Source organism: Momordica charantia, assembly GCF_013281855.1.
Source record: "Momordica charantia cultivar OHB3-1 chromosome 1 unlocalized genomic scaffold, Mcharantia_2.0 BLBB01000001.1, whole genome shotgun sequence".
NCBI classification, from domain to species: Eukaryota; Viridiplantae; Streptophyta; class Magnoliopsida; order Cucurbitales; family Cucurbitaceae; genus Momordica; species Momordica charantia.
This window is the reverse complement of record NW_028275157.1, coordinates 24,593,011-24,615,473: the sequence shown is the minus strand read 5'-3', so window position 1 is coordinate 24,615,473 and position 22,463 is coordinate 24,593,011. Positions and strand designations below refer to the sequence as shown.

Sequence of the window (22,463 nt, the reverse complement as noted above, 5' to 3'; positions counted from 1 at the left end):
ACAATCATTGCTCCCCATTAAGAGCATTTAAAGCTTTTCGAGGAGCCGTTTCGAATCCCAACGGTGCTGGGAATCGCAACTGCTAACTCCGTAGTTTCGTGCGTCAAACGAGGGATTCGACCGCCAGCGAAACATTGATGGGCACGGGTCCCCTCATAAATGCGGTCGTATAAGCTAACATCGAATCATTGCAGCTAATACACAACGCGGGACCCACATCCCAATACGAAAATGATCCTCCATAACACGTGTATCGTCTGCACGCGTCCCAACTTTACTTCAACGTTTTTGGACCCGACTCACTCCTACCCAGTAGCGCGACGTCAAAAGATTGCTAATTGTTTAGGGTAAAACCCGAGCATGGCACCTATCAGCCATAAAGAGGCGCAGGACCACAGGCGATTACACACCGTACACTTCGATGTTAGGGGGGACGTGCCTCCACTCAAACGGTATGGGGAGCACGACTTGGCCTGCGACCTGCTAGTGGCAACTGGTAGGCTCCAGGCTTGCAGGTCGAGGCACGATCCACCAATTGTCAGGGACGTACACCCCCCGTCAGGCGTCATGTAGTGCGATGCATCCCTGCCATCTCAACTGTCGCCCTTCTTGGTCGGTCATCCGAGCCTATAAAATGGAAGGACCCCCACCTTTACCACGAAAGTGAAAAACTTGTCACTTATACCTAAGGTGTCTTCCCCTATTTTTTACTCTAATTACTGACTTGAGCATCAGAGTGTATTAGGCCTGACACCGTACCGACGTCGAGTTTGCTGGTTGCAGGCTCATTTGTTCTCTGGTGAAGCCATTCGTCCGAGGGACACGTTAACCTCGCCAAAATTCGCCATCAACATAACATTTTATTGATGGTAAAAAAACATTAGATGCTATGAATATTGCTAATCTGTTTTTTTTCCAAGGACATTGTTAGGTTACATGGTGTTCAGAAGTCTATAGTGTTCGTTCAAGATGTGAAATTTATGAGCTTCTTTTGGAAAAGCCTATGGACAAATTTTGGACCAGCTTAAAGTTTAGCTCAACAAGTCATCCTCAAACGGTTGGCCAAACAGAAGTAACAAACCATATTTTGGGTAACCTTCTTCATTGCCTTAGTGGATAACAACCGAAGCAATGGGATACCACTCTAACTCAATGGGATACCACTCTAACTCATGCTGAATTTGCATACTAACATATGCAAAATAGATCAACAAGAAAGTTTCTGTTTGATATTGTTTACACTAAACTCCCTATACTCATTTTGGACCTTACTAATTTGCCTTCGCCTTCTAATGTTATCTTAGTGCTGAAGTGGAACACATGGTGAAAAAGATTTAAACACTACACCAGAATGTCATCGACCACTTGGAAAAGGCAAACGCTTTGTACAAGACTCAAGCTGATGTTCATCATCAACACAAATCCTTTAAAGTTGGCTACCTTGTCATGATGTTTCTGCAAAAGTCTACACTTCTTGTGGGCTTCCACAAAAAGTCAACCAACAAAAGCATCGCCCATTAAAAAATTTAGAGAAGATTGGACGACATACCACCTTCACTAAACATGAGTTCCACCTTTAACGTATCCAACATATTCAAATATCACATACGCCCCTGATGAATTCTCTTTAGCAACATGAACCCCAGGACGAGCTATTCCTTTTGGATCCGGAAATTTTGATGTAAGATTGTTTAAGACACTTTGTTTGTATTTTATTTGGCTATGTCCCATAACTATTCACACAAACAATAATTGTTATTGATAGCCTCGGATTTGGGCTATATTTTATAATAATTATAATGGAATTAATTGTTACTTCCCGTTTCTTTATAATAAATTCACAAGCATAAATGTTATTTTGTAGAAATAAGGTATCAAAAAGAATTGGGACATCAAATTGACCAAATAGAGTGAAAAGTCATAGTCCGAGCAAGTTGAAAAGGCCCACAACATTATTTGGAGCTGGAAGACCCTAGGGGGTAGCGTTGAGACGCTACCAGAACGTCTCGACGTTCAAATGATGAAGCCTAACCAGGTGACCAGTAAGGGTAGCATTGAGACGCTACATCAGAGGGTCTCAACGCTATGATGAAAGCGAAACAATTGTCACTTTCCTTCGTAGTGTCTCAATGCTCTTTATAACGTCTCGACGCTACGACGCTAGATTTGGTTTCTGCCAGTAGTTAGAGCATAGCGTTGAGACGCTATCCTTAACGTCTCAATGCTGACTATAAAATTTCTATAAATAAGAGACCTGGGTTTTGAAGATCGATAGTGTAGATTTAGTCAGGAACGATTAATCAACACGACGAATTCACATTCTATCTCTTTTCTTTTATTATGCTAGTTTAATCATGAACATGAGTAGCTAAATTTCCTTGTCTTAGGGATTGATGTAGCCATTGACGTTAATGGATTGATTGTTCGATTTCCTTTATTAAATTCATTTGATTATTCTATTTATGTTTCTCTTTGCTTCATGTCATTAATCAACTGGCCACATATTGATCGTAGACTTGCAATCTTACGCTCGGGAAAGGTGGTTGATAGTTTATAACTGAGTTTCATAACTAAAGGGGTTTTAAGATCGGGAGATTTAGGATTTCTTTAGAGGTCGTTAAGAAACTTGTTCGTTAAAACCTTTACTTGTTACGAAATTAGATGGGGATATTGGTTTAGTAATTTAGTAAAGAGACATGGCTTGCGTTCGGGAGAAGCAGTTGAGCTATGAAAGTTCTTTGCCTATAGAATTGATATTCGATTCAATCTAGATTAATTAATTAATTAGTCCATACATTCAATCAGTGAAATGTATTCCCTATGATCGTTCTTCCCATTCATTTTACATCCTTTAATAGTTTATGTCATTGCTTTAATCATATTCCAACATTCAATCTTAGTTTCTAAATAAAATTGGACAAAAGTATTTGTGTTAATTGAGTGATCTAGTAAGCCAATTATGCTTACAGTTAGCAAATTCTGCTACAGTTATGAACGGTCAATTAATCATTGGAGGCTTTATAGATGTTAGATGTTATTATAGCCATTAGAGGTTGTTAATTAAACCAATATGGTTTTTAGGTTGCTGTATTTTAGTTATTCTAGCACCTATAAAGTGTTGGTAGAAGGAGTTGTAAGGTAGAATGTTAATTAATAAAAATTCGAGAAGATTTCACTGTATAAGGATAGAAAAATACGAATGACAAAGACAACAAAAATCTGATTTTAGAAATTGTGGCAAATATTTTTTCTACCGTGAAAGATAAGTGTTGAAAAATAGTAATTTTAATTTTCAAATATGCTAGAAGCTTCTCGAGTTGCCAAAATCATTAACCAAAATGAACTATGGAGAGACTACTCCAGAAAAGAGAGTCAATGAAAAAGTTCTTCGAAGCCTTCCTCCAAAATTTAACCATGTTGTTGCAGCAATCGAAGAGTCCAAAGATTTGTCTAAATTGACAATTTTTGAACTAATGGGATCGCTTCAAGCTCACGAAGAGAGATTGGACAAGTTTACAACATAAGCTGTGGAGCAAGCCTCTAAATTTTGCAGAAAAGAAGACATTCAAGTCTAATCATAAAAAACAGTGGAATCCTGCACAAAAGAAGGATGGGCAACATGATCAACGGGATACAAGAGAAAATGGCACAGCAAAAAATCCGGTAATACTGACTCTTACTGCATTATTTGCAAAAAGTCAAATCATCAATCTAAAGATTGTTACTTTAGATGCACTAAATGCCGGATTGCAAATCATTCTAAACAAGATTGCTGGTTTCAAAATAAAAAAGATGAAGCAAATTTAACAAAAGAAGATAAAGTGGAGCAATTATTTTCTTGTACAATTGACCAACATGAATCAGAAAGTATATGGTACGTGGATATAGTGGTTGCAGTAATCACATGATAGGAAATGAAGACTTCTTTGTCAAGCTTGATCGCAGTTTTAGCTCTTAAGTAAAGCTCGGCAATGGCAAGATGCACAAAGTTGAAAGAAAAGGAGTCATTGTCGTCCACACTAAGAAAGGAGATACAAGGTATATTTCAAATGTTCTTTATGTTCGTGGCATAACCAGAAATCTGTTAAGTGTTGGTCAACTACTTCAGAAAGGATATGCTCTCAATTTTGATAATGGCAAAATGCATCATTCTAAACAAGAAAAAAGGATCAGATAGTAGCAAAGGTTGATATATCTGTCACCAAAGTCTTTCCGCTCCTAATGCCGCTAGAAGAGAACTTTTCTCTCAAGAGCGAAAGTCTAGATATTTCCTATCTATGGCACAAAAGGTATGGTCATCTTTATTGCAAAGGTCTTCTTACACTAAAAAAAAATATGGTGATTGGCCTACCCAAAATCGAAGATAATGGAAAAGCATACGAACTCCAACTCTCACTAGCTAAAGATATATTTCATTATATTTGTCGACGATTTTACAAGAATGATGTGGATTTATTTCCTTAATTAAAAACCAGAGGCTTTTGCTGCTTTTCTTCAATTTAAAGCTCTTAAACCAAAGTGGCAAAAAGATCAAAACTTTGAGAACAGATCGAGGAGGCGAGTTCATCTATAAGCCATTCATGGATTATTGCAAGGAGAATGGCATAATGAGACAATTAACAGTTCGACACAGTCCACAACAAAATGGTGTTGCTGAAAGAAATAATCAAACCATTGTGGAAATGGCACGGAGCATGTTGAAAGCTAAGGTTCTTCCAAATAATTTGTGGGCAGAAGCTGTCAATACATTTTTCTATATCCTCAATCGGTGTCCTACCAAAGCAGTAGAAGACAAAACTTCTATCGAAGCATGGAATAAGAGGAAACCTGTTGTTCATCACTTCAAAGTTTTTGGCTGCCCGCTTATTCTCTAGTTCCTTCCCGGGAAAGAGAAAAGTTTGATAAAAAAAAAGGAGTCAAATACTTATTCATCGACTACAGTGATGAATCAAAAGGATATTGATTGCTAGATCCAGAGATGAAGAAATTGTTGATATCAAGAGACGTAATATTTGACGAAACGGTCACATGGGATTTTGAGAATAATGGTTCTCAACCTTCCCAACAGTACGAAGATATTCAAGAGCTTGATAGCCAACAAGACTCTCAGAATTTGAGCTCACCAAGAAGTTCTCCTTCAACTCCCACGAGATCGCCAGTTGAAGCTACTTCAAATCAAGAAAGCTCGGAATCTCCCCTAAGAAGAATGCGTTCCTTGCAAGATATTTATGCTACAAATGAATATTTTTCAATGTTTGCTTGTGAGCCACAAAATTTTGATGAGGCAGCAAAAGAAGAAGTTTGGATCAAAGCTATGGATAAAGAAATGGCCAGCATCGAAAGAAATAAGACATGGGAGCTTCAAGACATGCCACCAAGAAAAGAAGCGATTGGCTTAAAATGGGTCTTTAAAACCAAATTTAAAGAAGATGTTTCCATTCAAAAGCACAAACTCGTCTAGTGGCAAAAGGCAATTCCCAACAGTCTGGTGTCGACTTTAACGATACTCTTGCACCAGTAGCTCGCATGGAGACAATAAGAACTGTTCTTGCTTTAGCAGCCTAGCTACAATTGAATGTGTTTCAACTGGATGTCAAATCTGCTTTCTTAAATGGCTAGCTAGAAGAAGAAGTATATGTAGAGTAACCTCAATGATATATTGTTCATGGAAAGAAGGAGAAAATTTACCGACTCCATAAGGCCTTGTAAGGATTAAAGCAAGCGCCTTGTGCATGGAACAGCAAAATCGATGGATACTTCTGCTGTAATGGATTTCAAAAAAATCCCAGTGAACCATCTCTCTATGTGAAAAAGGAAGGTACGAATTTTTTTGTTGTTTGCTTATATGTTGATGATCTAATATATTTTGGGACTAACTCAGAAATGCTGGAAGAATTCAAACAAAGCATGATGAAGAATTTTGAAATGACGGATTTGGGTCTCATGAAATATTTTCTTGGAATTCAAGTAAAGTAGCATCAAGGTAAGATTTTTCTTTCTCGAGAAAAATATATTGATGATTTACTCAAGAAATTTCATATGAGCAATTGCAAGCCTGCTGCGACTCCCATGACACGCAATGAGAAATTATGCTGTGAAGATAAATCTGGTAAAGCAGATCCACAGACTTTTCAAAGTCTGGTTGGTTCATTAATCTATCTTACTAATACCAAGCCAGATATTATGCATTCTATCAGCATTATTTTAAGGTACATGAATGATCTAAGCAAATATCATTATGCTGCTATAAAAAGATTTTTAAGATATTTACAGGGTACCAAAAGTCATGGGCTCAAGTATGTAAGGGATAAAGATTGCAAGCTCGTTGGCTACGCTGACAGTGATTGGGCAGGTTCTCTTGATGATCGAAAGAGCACTTCAGGATATGTGTTTTGTTTAGGATTTAATGCAATATCTTGGAGTTTGAAAAAGCAATAAACTGTAGCTTTTGTCTTCCGCTGAAGCATAATATACAGCCGCAACTGAAGCCGCTTGTGAAGCTGTTTGGCTAAGGAGATTCCTCAAAGATATTCAAATGGAGCAGGTGATACCGACAAAAATCTTTTTCGATAATATGTCAGCAATTGCAATGACCAAAAATCTTGTCTTTCATGCTCAGTCCAAGCATATTGAGCTACGTCATCACTATATCAAATATTTGGTAAACAAAGAAAAAATATTTTTGGAGTTCATCAACACCAATGATCAACCCGCAGATATGTTCACCAAATCGGTCACGACTGAGAAGTTTGAGAAGTTCAAGAAGTTTTTGAAAATTACAAATTAAGAGGAAGTGTTGAAAAATAGTAATTTGTAATTTTCAAATATACTAGAAACTTCTAGAGTTATCCACACAAATAGTTTTCTATAGATTTATCTAAAAGTTTGTAAATAAATATGTAAATAAAATACTCTAGAATCATCTAGTTTTTTTTCTAGATTCCAAGAAATTCTAGAGAATTCCTTTGTATAATAATAGATTAATATGTATCTAGAGAACTTCCTAACTCTCTAGAATTCTCTGTAGAGTTCTCTCAAACACCTATAAATGAGGTGTTATCTCCCTTTCTATGTAATGAAGAAAAACCAAAACTTAAATTAAAAAAGTGTCAAAGCACAGTATTAGAAGTTTCTCTTTCATACTTGTCTTTCCATTCTAAATAATCTCTTCCTTTCTTTCATGGCCCCCGAAAATAAGCAACAAATAACTTGTTTTGCTTTATTACTCAATAAAATAAAATAAATAAAAATAAACAGAAAAAAAGGGACTTACTCATACTGCGTGCTCGACCACAGAGAATCCTCGCCCGGATTAAGATTCTTCCACTTTAAACATTAGTGGACGGTACTCTTTCCCCGGCCCTCCCTCACTAACATCTGGGTTTCTCCATTTCTTTGTTTTTCTGGTTATGTACATGGCGTCAACTCGGGAGGGACACTATAGAGGAGTACGAAAGAGGCCGTGGGGGCGTTACGCAGCTGAGATTCGCGACCCATGGAAGAAGAGCAGGGTTTGGCTTGGTACTTTTGACACACCGGAAGAGGCTGCTCATGCTTACGACGGAGCTGCCAGATCTTTACGTGGTGCGAAAGCAAAAACCAACTTCCCCCCGCCGATAAAGGCCGGTCTCTCCTTCGACCTTAACGCCACCTCTGGATCTCACTTGTGTACCTCCCACTCTGGTCATATCGTCATCGGCGAGTTTCTGAACGCAGGTTCTCTCAAGGATGTGAGCTGTCCTGTCAACGCGGATGTCTCAGTTTCGATGAACAAAGAATCTCCGTTTTGTCTCTCCCTTGGTGCTAATGAAAGCCCCAGCCACCCAGTGGTGTCTGAAACGTCTACAACGACGTCGTTTTTAGGCATCGTTAGGCGAGGCTTGCCCTTTGATCTCAACGAGCCTCCTCCCTGTTGGCTGTAAATGAACCGATTTCTCTCGTAGATGCATAACTTCAGTCGTCGTTTTTCCTTTTTACTTAGTTTGCACTGTTTACTTGTATTTTGCTCAATTATTGTCTGGAACTGAACTCAGAAGACTGGTGGCACACCTCCCGGACAAAACGTATTTAGTGGTAAAATACTTAGACCGTTTAATAACCATTTTAATTTTTGTTAAAAAATCATATATGATTCTTTTTTTTTTTAAACAGAAAACCAAAACACGTTTAGTAACCATTTTTTGTTAGAAAATTTTATGTAGGGTATAGATGACGATGATGTGGGTACGAGTGAGAATGCTCTCCCTCATTTTCGTGTTATGTTCTCGAAAAAAATTATCGGTTTTATAATTGTTTTTAATTATTTTTAGAATTTAAGTATAAAAAAAGTGTAATAAATATATAATAATTATTTAAGAAATGGAATCGGGGACGGGGACAAATTCGGGACATGCATTTCGGACTCGGCCCTGCGGAAATTTTTGTCTTCCCTCTAATGTAGAGACATGAAAATACAAGTTTACACAGATGTAAATAAACTTTTAGAAAGATAAATAAAAAAGATTAAAAAAAATAGCGAAAGAAAAGTTAAATACAAAAAGAGAAAAATTATAGAAAAAAAAATAAAGTGGAAACAAATTTAGAGTTAATAACAATATTCAATATATAATTTTTAGAAAAAATAAATAAATACAAAGATAAATAGAAGTTACAGTGAAAGAAAATTGAACGAGAAAATAAAATATAATTTTCAGAGGAAAAAATAGATTACGAACAAATATAAAAATTATAAAAGATGAAATTTTAGAGAGGAAAAAAAAAGTTGAGTTGTAGAAGAAAAAATCAGATTTTGAAAAACAAAAACCTGTTTTTTAAAACTACTTTTTTTTTGTTTTTGAAATTTATATAGAATTTCAAAATAGCTTTTCAAAAAAAAAAAACAGAAAATTGAATTGGTTATCAAACAATCCTATTTTTTAAAAATCAAAAACAAAAAACGAAATGGTTATCTCCTCAAACAATCCTATTTTTTAAAAACCAAAAACAAAAAACGAAATGGTTATCTCCCCAAACAACCCTATTTTTTAAAAATCAAAAACAAAAAACGAAATGGTTATCAAACGGTTCTTAATTATCTATCGGTAACAATAAAATTTATTTGATATATTTTTGTTGAATTTCTGTAAGACAATTTTTTTCGCATAAATTAACAATTGTTGGCTCAGGTGCTCCTTGAAAACTTCTGCTTCTCCTTATCTTGGCAATTACCTTTTCTGACTGCGTTGGAATAGAAACAACACGTATTGCGATAGTACGTGTTGCGAGAGATCTAAGTTTACGTCAGATGACGTCTACCGTTTTTAAGAAAATAACAATTATATCTCAATAATATTTTTTCTTTTTACTTTTAACGCTATAGTTCAACATCAACGTTGCTATTCGCAGTGTTCAAAATGTCGATATCGATAAAAATGTCGAGGTCTCAATTTTACAGACACGTCGATGGATATTTCAGAAAAAAGAATAGAAATTGTAGAAATTGATGGAAATTTTTTGAATTAGCAAATAAAACTGAATTGTAGCTTAATTAGCCTATAATTTATCATCTTTAACCATTAAATGTAAGAGTATGACCATTTTACTTATGAAAATGTCGATGTCGATGGAAAAATCAAAAAAAAAATTTACTTTAATGAAGATTGATGGAAATTATTTGAATATGTAGAGTAAATTTTAATTGTAAACTTTTGACTACTTCTTTAGTGTTTTTCATAATGTAATTCATTTGGAAATGAGATAATTACCGACTTGTTTTTCCACTGGCCAAATGGAAAAAATAGGTAAAGAGAAGTTTTTAGAAACCAATGCTCAAGGGATTCCACAAAGAGGTTGATAACTAATTTAGAGCATGATTAAAGGAAAGAAAATGCACAAAGATATAAAGGAAGTAATTTTCATTGAATTAAAACGAATAAATAAGTCGTACAAAGAGTTCTAGCTTGACCTTCTTCTCTATCAAGCGGGAGGGGAGTGTAAACTTGCTTAAGAACTAAAAAAGAACATAATAAATGAAGAACAAAAGGTAGAACTTGAATTAAAAGCAATATAGTAAGCAAATGAAGCATAAGAACGAGTTCTACAACGAAACAGGAATTAAATGAAGTTGAAAACGGACTTGGAACGGATGATTTGAAGCTGAGGGAGAGGTTCCTTTTAATAGGTCATTGGGTTGGTTGAACTCCAATCTTTTTAGGTGGAAATGGACTGAGAACAACCTCTTCTTGACTTGGACTCACGGTTGTCGCTTGATTTAAACACATAGTAAATATCCTCATTGCCCATCATTAATCAAAACGCATGTTTTGGCAAAGTTGGAAAAAAAAAAGTTCCCAAATTGCACCAGGGGCAATTTTCTACATAATTGGAAAACTATTATTTTCTTCGAATTTTGACCATGTTTTTCTCATTTTTTCCTAAAGTACCATATATTGAAATTTATCCAGAAATGTTATACGCATGTCATCCTTTTTGGCAAATAATAATGGGAAATGGTTCAAAATCGTGGTCAAACAGGCCTATCGACACATATTTCTATAGTAAAAAGTCAACCATAATACGCATTACTGCGGAATGGCAGGAAACTCTTCGAAAGAGATTCCATAATGAAGCTTACCTGACTTTGTTCGTCGTTGACAGCCACGTTCGACTCTGTCACGTTGAAGTGGACCATCAGGTTCATAACGTGTTCTCGCACTGAAGAGCCCTCCTTCATGCGAGAATTGTAAATGCACTTAAGGGCTTCATGTCGAGCTTGTGAGGACGATTGTCCAAACATGCTCTACAGGGAGTTCATGATCTCCTTATCGGTGATCGTGTCCTCGTGCTTCTTAGCAAGCACATCAAATATGCTCGCCAAGATGTAGACATTGGCCTTGTCATTGCCTTGATCCATCGGTCATAGACGTTGCGCACCGCCACAATGGCGTTGGACGTAGAAGCTTGAGAACAATCCTCTTGTAAGACGAACCCAAAAGCATCTATGACTAATATATTATTTAGGTTCGATTTCCATTTTTGTAGTTTTTGCCGTTAAGTTTTTCCACAGCTAACAAGGCAATAATAGAAGTAGACGTGCTGAAAATAAAAACAAGTCTATATTAGTTTCATGCATTATCCTTTAAACCCAATCAAACTTTACCAGAAGTAATTAAGCACCAAAAAATTGTTTGGCAATGATGCTTCAGTGATTTAGAGCAACAGCCACCGTAGAGCAGACGGCTACCTTTTCACTGAATTTAGATGTTCCCAACTAAATCTTACACCATAATAACTCTTATTCCTATAACCTTTAGTCATCATTTATTCGGTCAGGGAATTGCTAACTAGCTTAACAACTTCTCGTAAGTGTGACCCACCATTTTCGGATCTCAGAGGTCCACTCCAATAATTTCATCGTACGGAAGGAAAATATTGGAGCAAAACTTAAGAAACCCTTATCCATTTCTGGAGTTTGCCTTGGTTTTGATTCCACACAATGGACCCTCCGTAGGGATGGTTGCACCAGAACGACACGCAGGTTATGTATGAAATCTCATGATGCAAATCAATGGTGGAGACCGTAGGATGTGTTGTCACACGTCCTTCTCTCACTTACTATGAATACTATCTCCATTTCGTAGGGGGGACATGAGGCTGAGCATGGAACTCATAGTGTGAACATTAAGGAGAAAGGTGAGAGAAAAATGCGTCATATGTACCTTGCATACCAAAAATATACATGGTATATTTCACATTCTCTTTTGCTCCCACTTAGTATTATAAGACTAGGGTATATTACTTAGGTACACCCCGGCTAAGTGAAATGAACTAAGTTCATTTTTAGTCGACCCAATATAACTATTTATATTTGAAGTTGTACAATAATGTTTTAGTTTATCAAATGTTTTAATAAACTAATGACAATATTGCATGCATAAAATATTGACTAATTCAACCCTCAGGTCGGTTCCCAAGTAGAGGTGTTCCCTTACGGTCAACTTAAATACCTCAACCTAGACAAAACCTTCCTTTGACAAGGTTCCCTTATAAGCAATATTTTATATTTAGTCTTTTATTATTTCATTTCAAAGTTAGTTAAAACAAAATAGAATACTACTCTTAATCATATTAGAAGATATAACCTAAGGTCTAATTAATTTTAAACCCTTTTAAAATTAATCAACTTAGACCCTATATTTGCATGCAATTCTTTATTATAGATTTAAATTTCTAACAACCAAATTTTATAACTCTTATAAAATTTAAGAAATTAAAAACTATAAACATACATTAATATAAGAATTATAGTAACTTCCGTAATGTCATGCTGAATGCAACTTTATTTTAATATAATTAATACAACACTTATATTAATTAATCGTGAAAATAAAACAAGCATTCATGCATTATAGCATCTATAACTATATGATGCATGATTATACATACATGTTATATATCAAATATACATATTATGTATGTATCATATGGTGGGATTTTAAAACTATATGGCATACATTATGTAATATACATTCAATTAAAATATACATTCAAAATGCATAAAATAATTAAATAGCAAAGTTGGATCAAATTTTGGCATCATAAGAAAGGAAAATAAATAAATAAATAAATAAAAACCGAAGAAAACACCCGAAATAGCACTCGAATCGCGAACCGATACAACGGAACCACGTCGGAAAACACCTGGGACAGCGTCGCGGCACTGCTGCAGCAGCTGCAACACAGCGTCGCAGCGCTACAGTGCAGCGCCAAGGCGCTGTCTGCTGTTATTCGGCCAACGCCATGGCATTTCCTCCACGGACAGTTTAGATCTTCTTCGCTGTTTTCTGCAAAAATTCGTCCAATCCGACGCCACGAACAGCTTTCAAGAGACCCGGACTTACAGACTCGATACATAAACATAATGCCTAAAACACCGGGCCCTTACATGATCAAATCAAAAAGAAAAATGCTATCAACATGTCAAAATTCTCAAACATCCAACCCGCAAAACCCATATTTCGAAAATGAAGAATTACCCACCAAAAATAATGTTTTTTTTATTAATAATGAGGTTAAGCCTCTTGGGGAAGATAAAAACTCACATTTAAAGATCGTTGACAAATGGTTTTCCCCAAGCACGAATCTTGTGACAGCACGAACAAGCGTTCCCGAATACACGAACCCAAACGTTTGACACTACCATTTAGCAACCTTGCTATCCTCAACGACTAAGAACATGACCGTGGGATTCTCCTTTGGAAAGAAAACGTACAAGGAATTCTGGTTTATGAGAGAGAGAGAGCTCCTTGCTTTTTTTCGAGTCAAAACACAGCAAACTTAACACGGAGAAAATCTTTGTATTTTAAAGAAGAGAGGGAATAGGGAGTAACCTTCCACTCTCCACCTTACCACTCCCGAGCAAAAATGTTGGGATGTGGTCAGTTTAATTAGTTAACTTAATTATATATTTAATTTAATTTAATAATTTAATTAAATTAAAACTCTTTTAATTTAATTATTAATTAATTAAATTTTATTTAATTAAATAATTAAATAAACATAATTTAATTAAATCATATTTAATTAAATCAATTAATATTTGAATCATATTCAAATATACATTTCCCTCCTAACCTATGGTATTTAATATGAATCTAATTCAGATTAAATTTTAACTTATAGTTTTAATATGAATCCTATTCACATTATGCTCTCATAATATATAATTCTATAATGCATCATCATGCATTATATTAAATTGTGTCATACATAATTAACTCGAGTTCCCTTAAAGTTGAACAATTCAAATTCCTTCCAAGATTTAACGTTCTTAATTACCCTTTACGAGCTATCAAGAGGACCTAATGGACCTATAGATTAAAAGCTCCAACGTTACGAGATTAATTGATAAACTCATTAACCACCTTAATCAACATATGTAACTACGGGTTACTCAACTAAAAACCTGCAGCTAAACTCTTCACACTATAGAATATTTCTGTATCCACGGATATCGATCATTAACGGCAAGTCAATCCTCCACAAGGGTTCGTAACCACAGATGGGTCAAATTACCTTTTTACCTCTATGTTACATCTTGTACCTTAAGTACCGATGATACTCTAATGAACACCCTGGTTATGGTCCGACCAATAACTGGAAATCTATTTCGGGCCAGTGAGAGGGTGGGGCCCTTTGTTCAAGTCCCGCAGTCAAAACTAAAGGGAACACTCATCTGCTCCCCTAAAGTCATAAAGGAGTGAATTCCATCTTGTGTAGTTATTTTCCCAGCTTCCCACTCGGTCTCGTCTCCAAAATGGTGTGAATGTTGAGTCGGTGAAATAGCAATCAAGCCCTCACAAGCAGCAGTCCATAAATCACTCAGGATTGAGATTGAGTTGCCTAGTCATCCTATGAAATAGCAATCTGTTAGTCAATGATGTTATATCTAAAGATCGGCGATTTCATGGTTCGGTCTTATACAAACTCATTGTATATGATACCCTCACTCGCATGTCTCTCGTTTGTAACATTTACAAAATGGGTCGTATCCATAGTGTTGCCAGGACAAGGTACCCCACCTTATCCATATACTATAGACCCTTTAGGTTATTCCCGCGACATTATCCACTTGTATATCGAGGGTATATCACATATATACCCAATATATATATTGTCCCGGTTACATGACAATAACCTTGGATGTTTAGTTTATTGGAATTAGACAATGCATTGCTATGAATTCAACAATAAATTGACTGAATCAAACTTTATTGAATATAAATTTGTTTTTATATGAATACAAACTATGAGTTTAGGGCAACACACCCAACATAACTAGCTTAACAACTCCCAGTAAGTGTGACCCACAATTTTCGGATCTCAGAGGTCCGCTCCAATAATCCCGCTGTAGGAAAGGAAAATATTGGAGCAAAACCTAAGAAACTCTTATCCATTTTTGGAGTTTTCGTGGAGACCTATGAGTCACTGTGGATACAGCCGACCCAATGGATCACGTGGAGACCTATGAGTCACTGATGGACTTTCATGCCTATCCCGACGCGATGAAATGCAGGGCGTTCTCCGTAACTTTACAAGGGTCCGCGAGGAAATGGTTCCTGCAGCTATTGTCCTACTCCATTCCCTCCTGGAAGCAGCTTCGCAAGGCATTTGTGACATAGTTTGCAGCTCAGCAGAAGACCCAGCATCCAGCTCAATACTTGCTCACAATAAGGCAAGAGGCGGGGGAGAGCTTGAGGAACTATGTGAGGAGATTCCTCGCTGCGCAAATTACAGTCTCATGCAATAAGGAGTTCGCCTCAAGGGTCCACCAAGAGCAACTAAAGTGGTCGTTTGTTAAGAAACCCAAGTTCACCATCAAGGCCAGCATCGAGCTAGCTAGAAAGTTCATGCAGGCCAACAATCTCATTCAGTCATGGGAAAATCCATCAAGGGCCAGCTCTACGCATGAAAGAAGAGGTCGGGATAATTCCAGAAGGTCGCCGCAACGCCAGAGACAGTACGATCGCAACTCTCGACCAAAGCAGAAGCAGAAGTACGGCCGACCTGAACGGTATGATCGCTTCACACCCTTGAACGTTTCGGTAGCTAAAATCTTCGCTAACATACAAGACTCGAAGCTCAACCTACTCACCGAGCCCAACCCCATGAGCCGAGATCCTGAGAAGCACAACAGATTGAAGTTCTGTCATTTTCACAAGGACCACGGTCATGACACATCAGACTGTTACGACCTGAAGAGGCAAATTGAGGGCCTCATCCATAAGGGATATTTCAAGAAACATAAGAGGCGAGCTCCCAGTAGATGAAGGAACGGAGCAGGTGGCTCTAAAGGGGAAATGACAGAAAGAAAGAGGACGCGATCTCCCCCAAAGTGCATAGATCGATCTGCAGTGATCAATATGATCTTCGAGGGATCGAGTGGGGGCCTGATAACTCTCAAAAAGAGAGTTATTCTAGTGATTATTTGAGTGAAAATGTGCATTAAAACGTCATAGTGTGTTGGTTTTAGGTCCTAATTAGCATAAATAGTGTTTAATTGCAAATTCTTAGCTAAATATACTTAGTCTTGAGAACTTTTGCCAAAAACAGCATAAACTCTTGTATTTGTGGTTCTGTTACACATGTTTTTTAGAAGAGCTGAAAAGAGAAAGAAGTGCTGAACCAGAGAGGAAAAGTCAAAGCATTGTCAAGTCGGAGCATATAAAAGCTGGAGCATAGCGATATGAGAGCATGAGTGTCCGTACAGTTAATTCAAAAACACGGGATTCACTCATGTCCGTACAATTTCAAGTCGGGTGCCCTAAAAACAGGACCCAATATTTAAACGGAATGTTCCCCTAGCTGACAGATACGCGGATCCCAAGGGAGACAAACTTAGAGAGCTGAAAAGACCAAGGAAGGGAATATACCCATTTTCAGGAGGAGAGCTAATGCCAGAAAGGGGAAGCTCGTCTGCTGCTTTGCGCTGACTGCTCTTCTTCTCTGTCATTTAGCTAACTTTCTGCTATGGGTTGTATTTCTTCTTCTTCCGTTTTGTTTTCTTCACCCATTATGAGCTAAACCCCATTTCAGGGGAGATTTGCATGCTGTAACTGACTTGAGACCGAATCTCTAGCTGCTACATTTATTTCTAAGCAAATCTAATTTTATTTCTTAATCTTCTCATTACTGTTGGCCGTTGTTTCGTGTATGCTAGCTTCTGTATTGACCTGGAAGGGCTTATCGGTGCTGATTCATTTTGCTTGTGATTAGCGCTATAGCTATAGGGATACTCAAGAATGGGGTCCCCTAATCATGTCTATATCCATACCCAACTCTGTACATTTTTAATTAATGGTATTTGCTTTTATCGTTAAAATATAAACCCAAAATCCTTGTGGATACGATCTCGTTACGTACTACAATTGACTATTCGTGTATACTTGCACACGTTGTCGACATAGTTGTGTGGACGCAACAGGGCCAAATGGGGAACAAGCATAAGGCGCTAGCACTAGAAGCCAGCCATGAATTGTGCGTGAGCTTCACGCTGCACGTCCTCTACCAGATCACATTCTTGGAGGACATTACGAGGGGCCTGCACAACCCACACAAAGACACCTTGGTCATCGAAGCTCAGATCGACCACGTGATGGTTTGGCGCATATTGATCCATGGAGGTGCCTCTACTAACATTTTGTCATTTTCCACTTATATTGCTTTGGGATCGCAGTGAGGTCAGCTCAGGCCTAGCCCCATCCCGCTGGTCGGTTTTGCAAGAAAACTAATTAGGCCTAAAGGATGCATAAGCCTCTTCATAACTATGGGATAAGGGGAGCACCAAATCTCAAAGATGGTCGAATTTGTGGTGGTTGAAGCCACATCGGCATATAACGCGATATCCGGTCGGCCTGTCATCCATGACCTCCAAGTTGTGCCATCTACACTATCTCAAGCAATGAAGTACACAACTTCCAAGGGAGTAGGAGTGATACGAGGCGAGCAAAAGACATCAAAGGAATGCTACGCGGTAGCCCTCAAACCAACCTGCAAAGCAATCACCGGTGGCTCAGAGCTCCCAGCGATTAAGTCACTTGACGAGCAGAGCAGCGGAGAGCCCGCGGAAGACCTATAGCTTATTCCATTGCTTGGCTCAGAGAAATGTGCGAGCATTGGCACAAAGCTTGGGGCGACCGAGAAAGGAGAGCTTGTCTAGTTCTTGAAGAACAACGCAGACATGTTCGCCTGGTCGCACGAAGACATGCTTGGGATCGACCCCAGCATCACGGAGCATCGTCTCAATGTAGTCCCTTTTGTGCGATCATAAAGCTATTGTATGAGAGGTACAAAAACTTTTGAAATCTGAATATATCAAGGAAGTTAATTACCCTATGTGGCTCTCGAATGTAGTGTTAATAAAAAAATCAAATGGAAAATAGAGGATGTGTATAGACTTCACTAATTTAAACAAGGCATGGCCCAAAAACAGTTCTCACTCCCACGAATCGACCAACTAGTCGACGCAACAGCGGGACACAAACTACTAAGGACGCCTACTCAGGGTATAACCAAATAAATATGCACATCCCCGACCAAGAGCACATCTCGTTTATCACCGACTAGTGACTTTATTGCTCTAAAGTCATGCCTTTTGGGCTAAAGAATGTTGGAGGAACCTACTAGCGCATTGTTCAACAAGATGTTTGCCGACCAAATAGTTCAGAACATTGAGGTATATGTGGACGATATGCTTGTGAAGAGTAAGAAGACAACCTCCCATATTGCCGACCTGACGAAGAAGTTTGAAATTCTCCAAAAGTACCAGATGAAGCTTAACCAAGAGAAGTGCGCGTTCGGGGTTTTTTCTAGCAAGTTCCTAAGGTTCATGGTCAACCAACGCCGAAATAGAGGCAAATGCTGAAAATATCCGAGCTGTATTAGATATCCAGCCACCTTAGAATTTGAAACAGCTTCAATGTCTCAATGGACAAATCGTCGCGCTGAATCGTTTCATGTCGCGATCTACAGATAAGTGTCTGTCATTCTTCAAGGTCATACGAAAGAAGGAGCGCTTTGAATGGAGCCCGGAATGCCATGTGGCTTCCGACAAGCTAAAGAACTAACTGAGGTTGACACCGCTGTTATCGAAGACGCTGCCAAGTGAAGAGCTCACTTTGTACCTCGTAGTATCAGCAAGTGCGATGAGCTCGACGCTAGTGAGGCAGAACGATAGTCGGCAGAGCCCTGTGTATTACACAAGCAAGGCCATGACAGACGCTAAGACTCGTTATCCATAAGTGGAGAAGTTAGTGCTGGCGTTAACTATCACAGCACGACATCTCCATTTTTACTTCTAACTTCTCAAGGTGTAGGTCCTCACTAACTTCCCCCTAAAGCAGGTCTTCCAAAAGCCTTAAACCTCAGGAAAGCTCATGAAATGGCATCTCGAGCTGAGTGAGTACGACATAAACTTTGAACCAAGAACCGCGATGAAAGGTCAAGCGATGGCTGATTTCATTGCAGAGCTCACTCCACTCACCAACTCGGTAGAAGAAAACTTAAGTAGATGGGTCCTCAACGTCGACGAATCCTCCAATGAGGAAGGTAGTGGGACTGGAGTCCTCCTCCAGGCGCCCAGCGAAAATCGATTCGAGTACACGATGAGGTTCAATTTCCCAGCCTCGAACAATGAAGTAGAATACGAAGTGCTGATAGCAGGCCTACGTATGGCCGAATCCATGGGGGCCACACGCTTAGAAATAAGGAGCGATTCACAGCTCGTGGTCAATTAGATCACCGAGGAGTATTAAGCTAAGGACAGTAGGATGGAGAAGTACTTACACAAGGTTCGTGAGATGTTAGCTCGACTGTAGGAGTATGCCATAGAACGGGTACCTCAGCCAAGAACGCTAACGTTGACGCCCTAGCAAAGCTAGCATCCTCCAAACTGACCGAGCTCCATAGGTCGGTCCTAGTTGAAATTCTGGAAGCACCCTCTGTTCAAGAGCCAAAAGCAATGAGCGTAGAGGCCAGAACCCCGACTTGGATGGATCCCATAAAAACTTTACTTCAAGGTAGAGGCCTTCCAGAACAGGCTGATCTCAGGAAAATGCGGTAGATCCGAAAGAGGCGAGGTACGCCCTAAGAGAGATCCACGAAGGGGTATGCGGCAGTCACACAGGGGGCCGATCTCTGGTCATTAAATTGGTTAGACAGGGCTACTACTGGCCCACCATGAGGGAGAAGCCATGGAGTTTGCTCGTCGAGGTGATAGATACCAAAGGTTTGCAACAGCGATAAATCAACCGCCCGAGCTCCTCACGCCGATCTCAGGCCCCAGCCCGTTTGCCCAATGAGGAATCGACCTAATTGGGCCCCTCTAACCTGGAAAAGGCCAACGAAAGTTTGTTGTGGTGGCTGTGGATTACGTCACCAAGTGGGCGGAGGTCGAACCATTAGCCACGATAACTGAGGCCAAAAATACGAACTTCGTATGGTAAAACCTCGTCTGTAGATTCGGCATACCCCACACTATCGTATCCGACAATAGAAAGTAGTTCGACAATCATAAGTTCAACGGCTTCTGCGTACAGCACGGGATAAAGCATTTCAGCTTTTCCCTAGCTAACCCACAAGCCAATGGCCAAGTGGAAGACATCGACAAGATCATTAAACGCAACCTAAAGCTAAGGCTAGAGGAGTGCAAAGGCAGATGGGTCGAAAAGCTGTCCGAAGCGTAATGGTCCTACAGGATGACCACGAAGAACTCCACTAGAGAAACTTCATTCGCTTTAGCCTTCGACTCAGAAGTCGTGGTGCCAGTCGAGATCGGCCTACTAACAGCTTGGACCGAAGCCATCGACGCACCAACAAACGACAAGGAGCTTCGCTTGAACCTAATCTCCTTGAAGAAAGGAGGGAGACCTCACAGCTCGAGCTTTCCAAGTACTAGAGGTGAATGAAGCAACATTACGATGCGAGACTAAAACTATGTCGCTTCCGACCTAGCGACCTCGTTCTATGCAAAGTTCTCCAAAAGGGTGGGACCCTTGAGCCCACTTGGGAAGACCTATTTCAAGTGAAGTGCAAAAAGCGACCTGAGACCTATACCTTGACCGACCTAGAATGGAAACAGCTCCCCCACCCCTGGAACGCACATCACTTACGCATTTATTATCACAAAGCACACAAGTATGAAAAGCGCGAGCTACTGAGAGCACGGATGTCTAAAAAAAAGAGAGAGAAAGAGAGATTCAAGGTAAAGACTGTTTGGTCTTTTGTAAAAAAAAAAGGAACGAGAAATTTGGGAATTATTGAAGTTTAAGGTTTTAAGGGCATTTTTGTCTTTTGGCAAAAAAAAAGAAAATAAAGGAAAAGAAAAGAAAAGAAATTTGGGTTCTTTTTTTAGGTGACACGTGTGAGTGGTGTGGGTTTTGACCCGTGTGACATGTGTTTAAAAAAAAAGGAAAGGAAAAAAAGAACGGAAAAGAACAAGAAAAGGAAACAGAGAAGAAACAAAAGAAGGAGAGAAGAAGAAGAAATCGAGTGTTGAGGAGAGAATAAATTCAGTATGTTCAGAGATAAGTTGTGGGTTCCAAAATTTGGTAAGTAACTAATATTGTGATTAAGAAAATTTGTGGAAGGAAATGGGGAAAAATTGAAGTTGAAACATATTTGTGGATTTTTGTAATGCTCAAGAAATTGCGTAGAGTAAAGGTTGGATTTTCGGGCTTAATAAACAACTTTACTGAGGAGGTAAGTTTTAGTTATGGGTTATATGGTTGATTTTGGTGGAGAGCTGCTTATGGATGTTGGAAAAAAAAAGATGAAAAAGGAAATGTTAATTAAGCTTATGAGTTTTTAAAAGGAAGTTGATGTTGTAAATAGGAATATAGTGAAAAGGCATCTTGATTGAGCAAAGAAAAACAGAAGAAAGGGTAGAGAAACAAAGAAAAATCGTGGGTTGAATTTTGAAAGGGGAAGAAAATAGGGTTTGGTTGAATGGGTTAAAAAAGGAAGAAGATGATGAATAGTGGATGAGAGAGAAATGGGTGTGTGAAAATAAATAAGAAAGGAAAAAGTAAAAAAAAAAAGTTATTTTTGGGAAATTGGACTAATTACGAGATTGAGGGATTATGAAAGGTTAAAAATGTGGGACGTGGGTCCTATGTGTAAGGTGATAAAAAGAAGAAAAAAAAAGAGGTGATGGTTTTAAATGAAGAAAGAGAATCGATTATAAAATTGGATTTATGGGTAATTTGGACATAATGTGATTTATGTTGGAAATAACTAACCTGAAATTGGAGCTGCGTACGACCGAGTTTAAAGGATTTGTGAGTGATTATTTTTTTTAAATGTTTTGGATATTATTATTGGAATTTGTGAGTGGTTTATTTTAGAAATGTTTTTAGAAATATATTATGATAGAATTTCAAGAAAGTATATATTATGTATGTTTTAGCATTTCTGCTGAGAATTAAAGAAAATGTGTTAGAAAGAATTATTTTAGAAATATTTACTAGAATTGAGAAATGTTTTATGATTTAAAGAAATGTTTGAGAAAAGTTATGAAATGTTATTTAGAAAGAGATTTCAGAAAACGATTCTAGAATTAAATGAAATGTTTTTAGAAAGAAATATTTTAGAAATGATTTGAGAATGTTAGAAAATTTATTAGAAAGAAGAAGAAAAGAATTTTAGATCAATTTGTGAGAATGAGAATTTTATGTAGAAAGAAGTTTTCAAACCACCATGTTATTTTATCTAGGTGATTACCCGTATGTTATATGAATGTGTTTCTATAGTATACCCAGAAATCGAAGGTCTTTGGACCATTTGACTCTGCACGTTGAGAGAATTATTCTGCTATGCGTATTGAGATTACTCTACGCCAGTAGACCATAATAGAATATGGATACATGTGTGGTGTTCGGTTTTATCTATCTGTTTTATGTTTAAAGGAAGAATGTTTTATATGTTTTGGA

At 38.2% G+C, this 22,463-nt stretch overlaps 1 protein-coding gene and 1 pseudogene across 1 annotated transcript; both read left to right on the top strand.

Annotated features, from left to right (window-relative positions):
- Window positions 1–7,157: 7,157 nt before the first annotated feature.
- LOC111025114 (ethylene-responsive transcription factor 12 pseudogene) lies at window positions 7,158–8,101 on the top strand (annotated as a pseudogene).
- Window positions 8,102–14,984: 6,883 nt separating this feature from the next.
- Window positions 14,985–15,806, top strand: LOC111025110 (uncharacterized). Its single transcript, XM_022302959.1, has 2 exons — window positions 14,985–15,062; window positions 15,159–15,806. The coding sequence occupies exons 1-2, from the start codon at window positions 14,985–14,987 to the stop codon at window positions 15,804–15,806; spliced, it is 726 nt and encodes a 241-aa protein (XP_022158651.1).
- The last annotated feature ends 6,657 nt before the right edge of the window (window positions 15,807–22,463 follow it).

Excerpts from the sequence above, each read along its gene's own strand:
- LOC111025110 (XM_022302959.1), top strand. The coding sequence starts at position 14,985 with ATGGATCACGTGGAGACCTATGAGTCACTGATGGACTTTCATGCCTAT. Across the intron at positions 15,063-15,158 it reads TGAAATGCAGGGCGTTCTCC|TTTGCAGCTCAGCAGAAGAC; the intron begins GTAACTTTACAA and ends TTTGTGACATAG.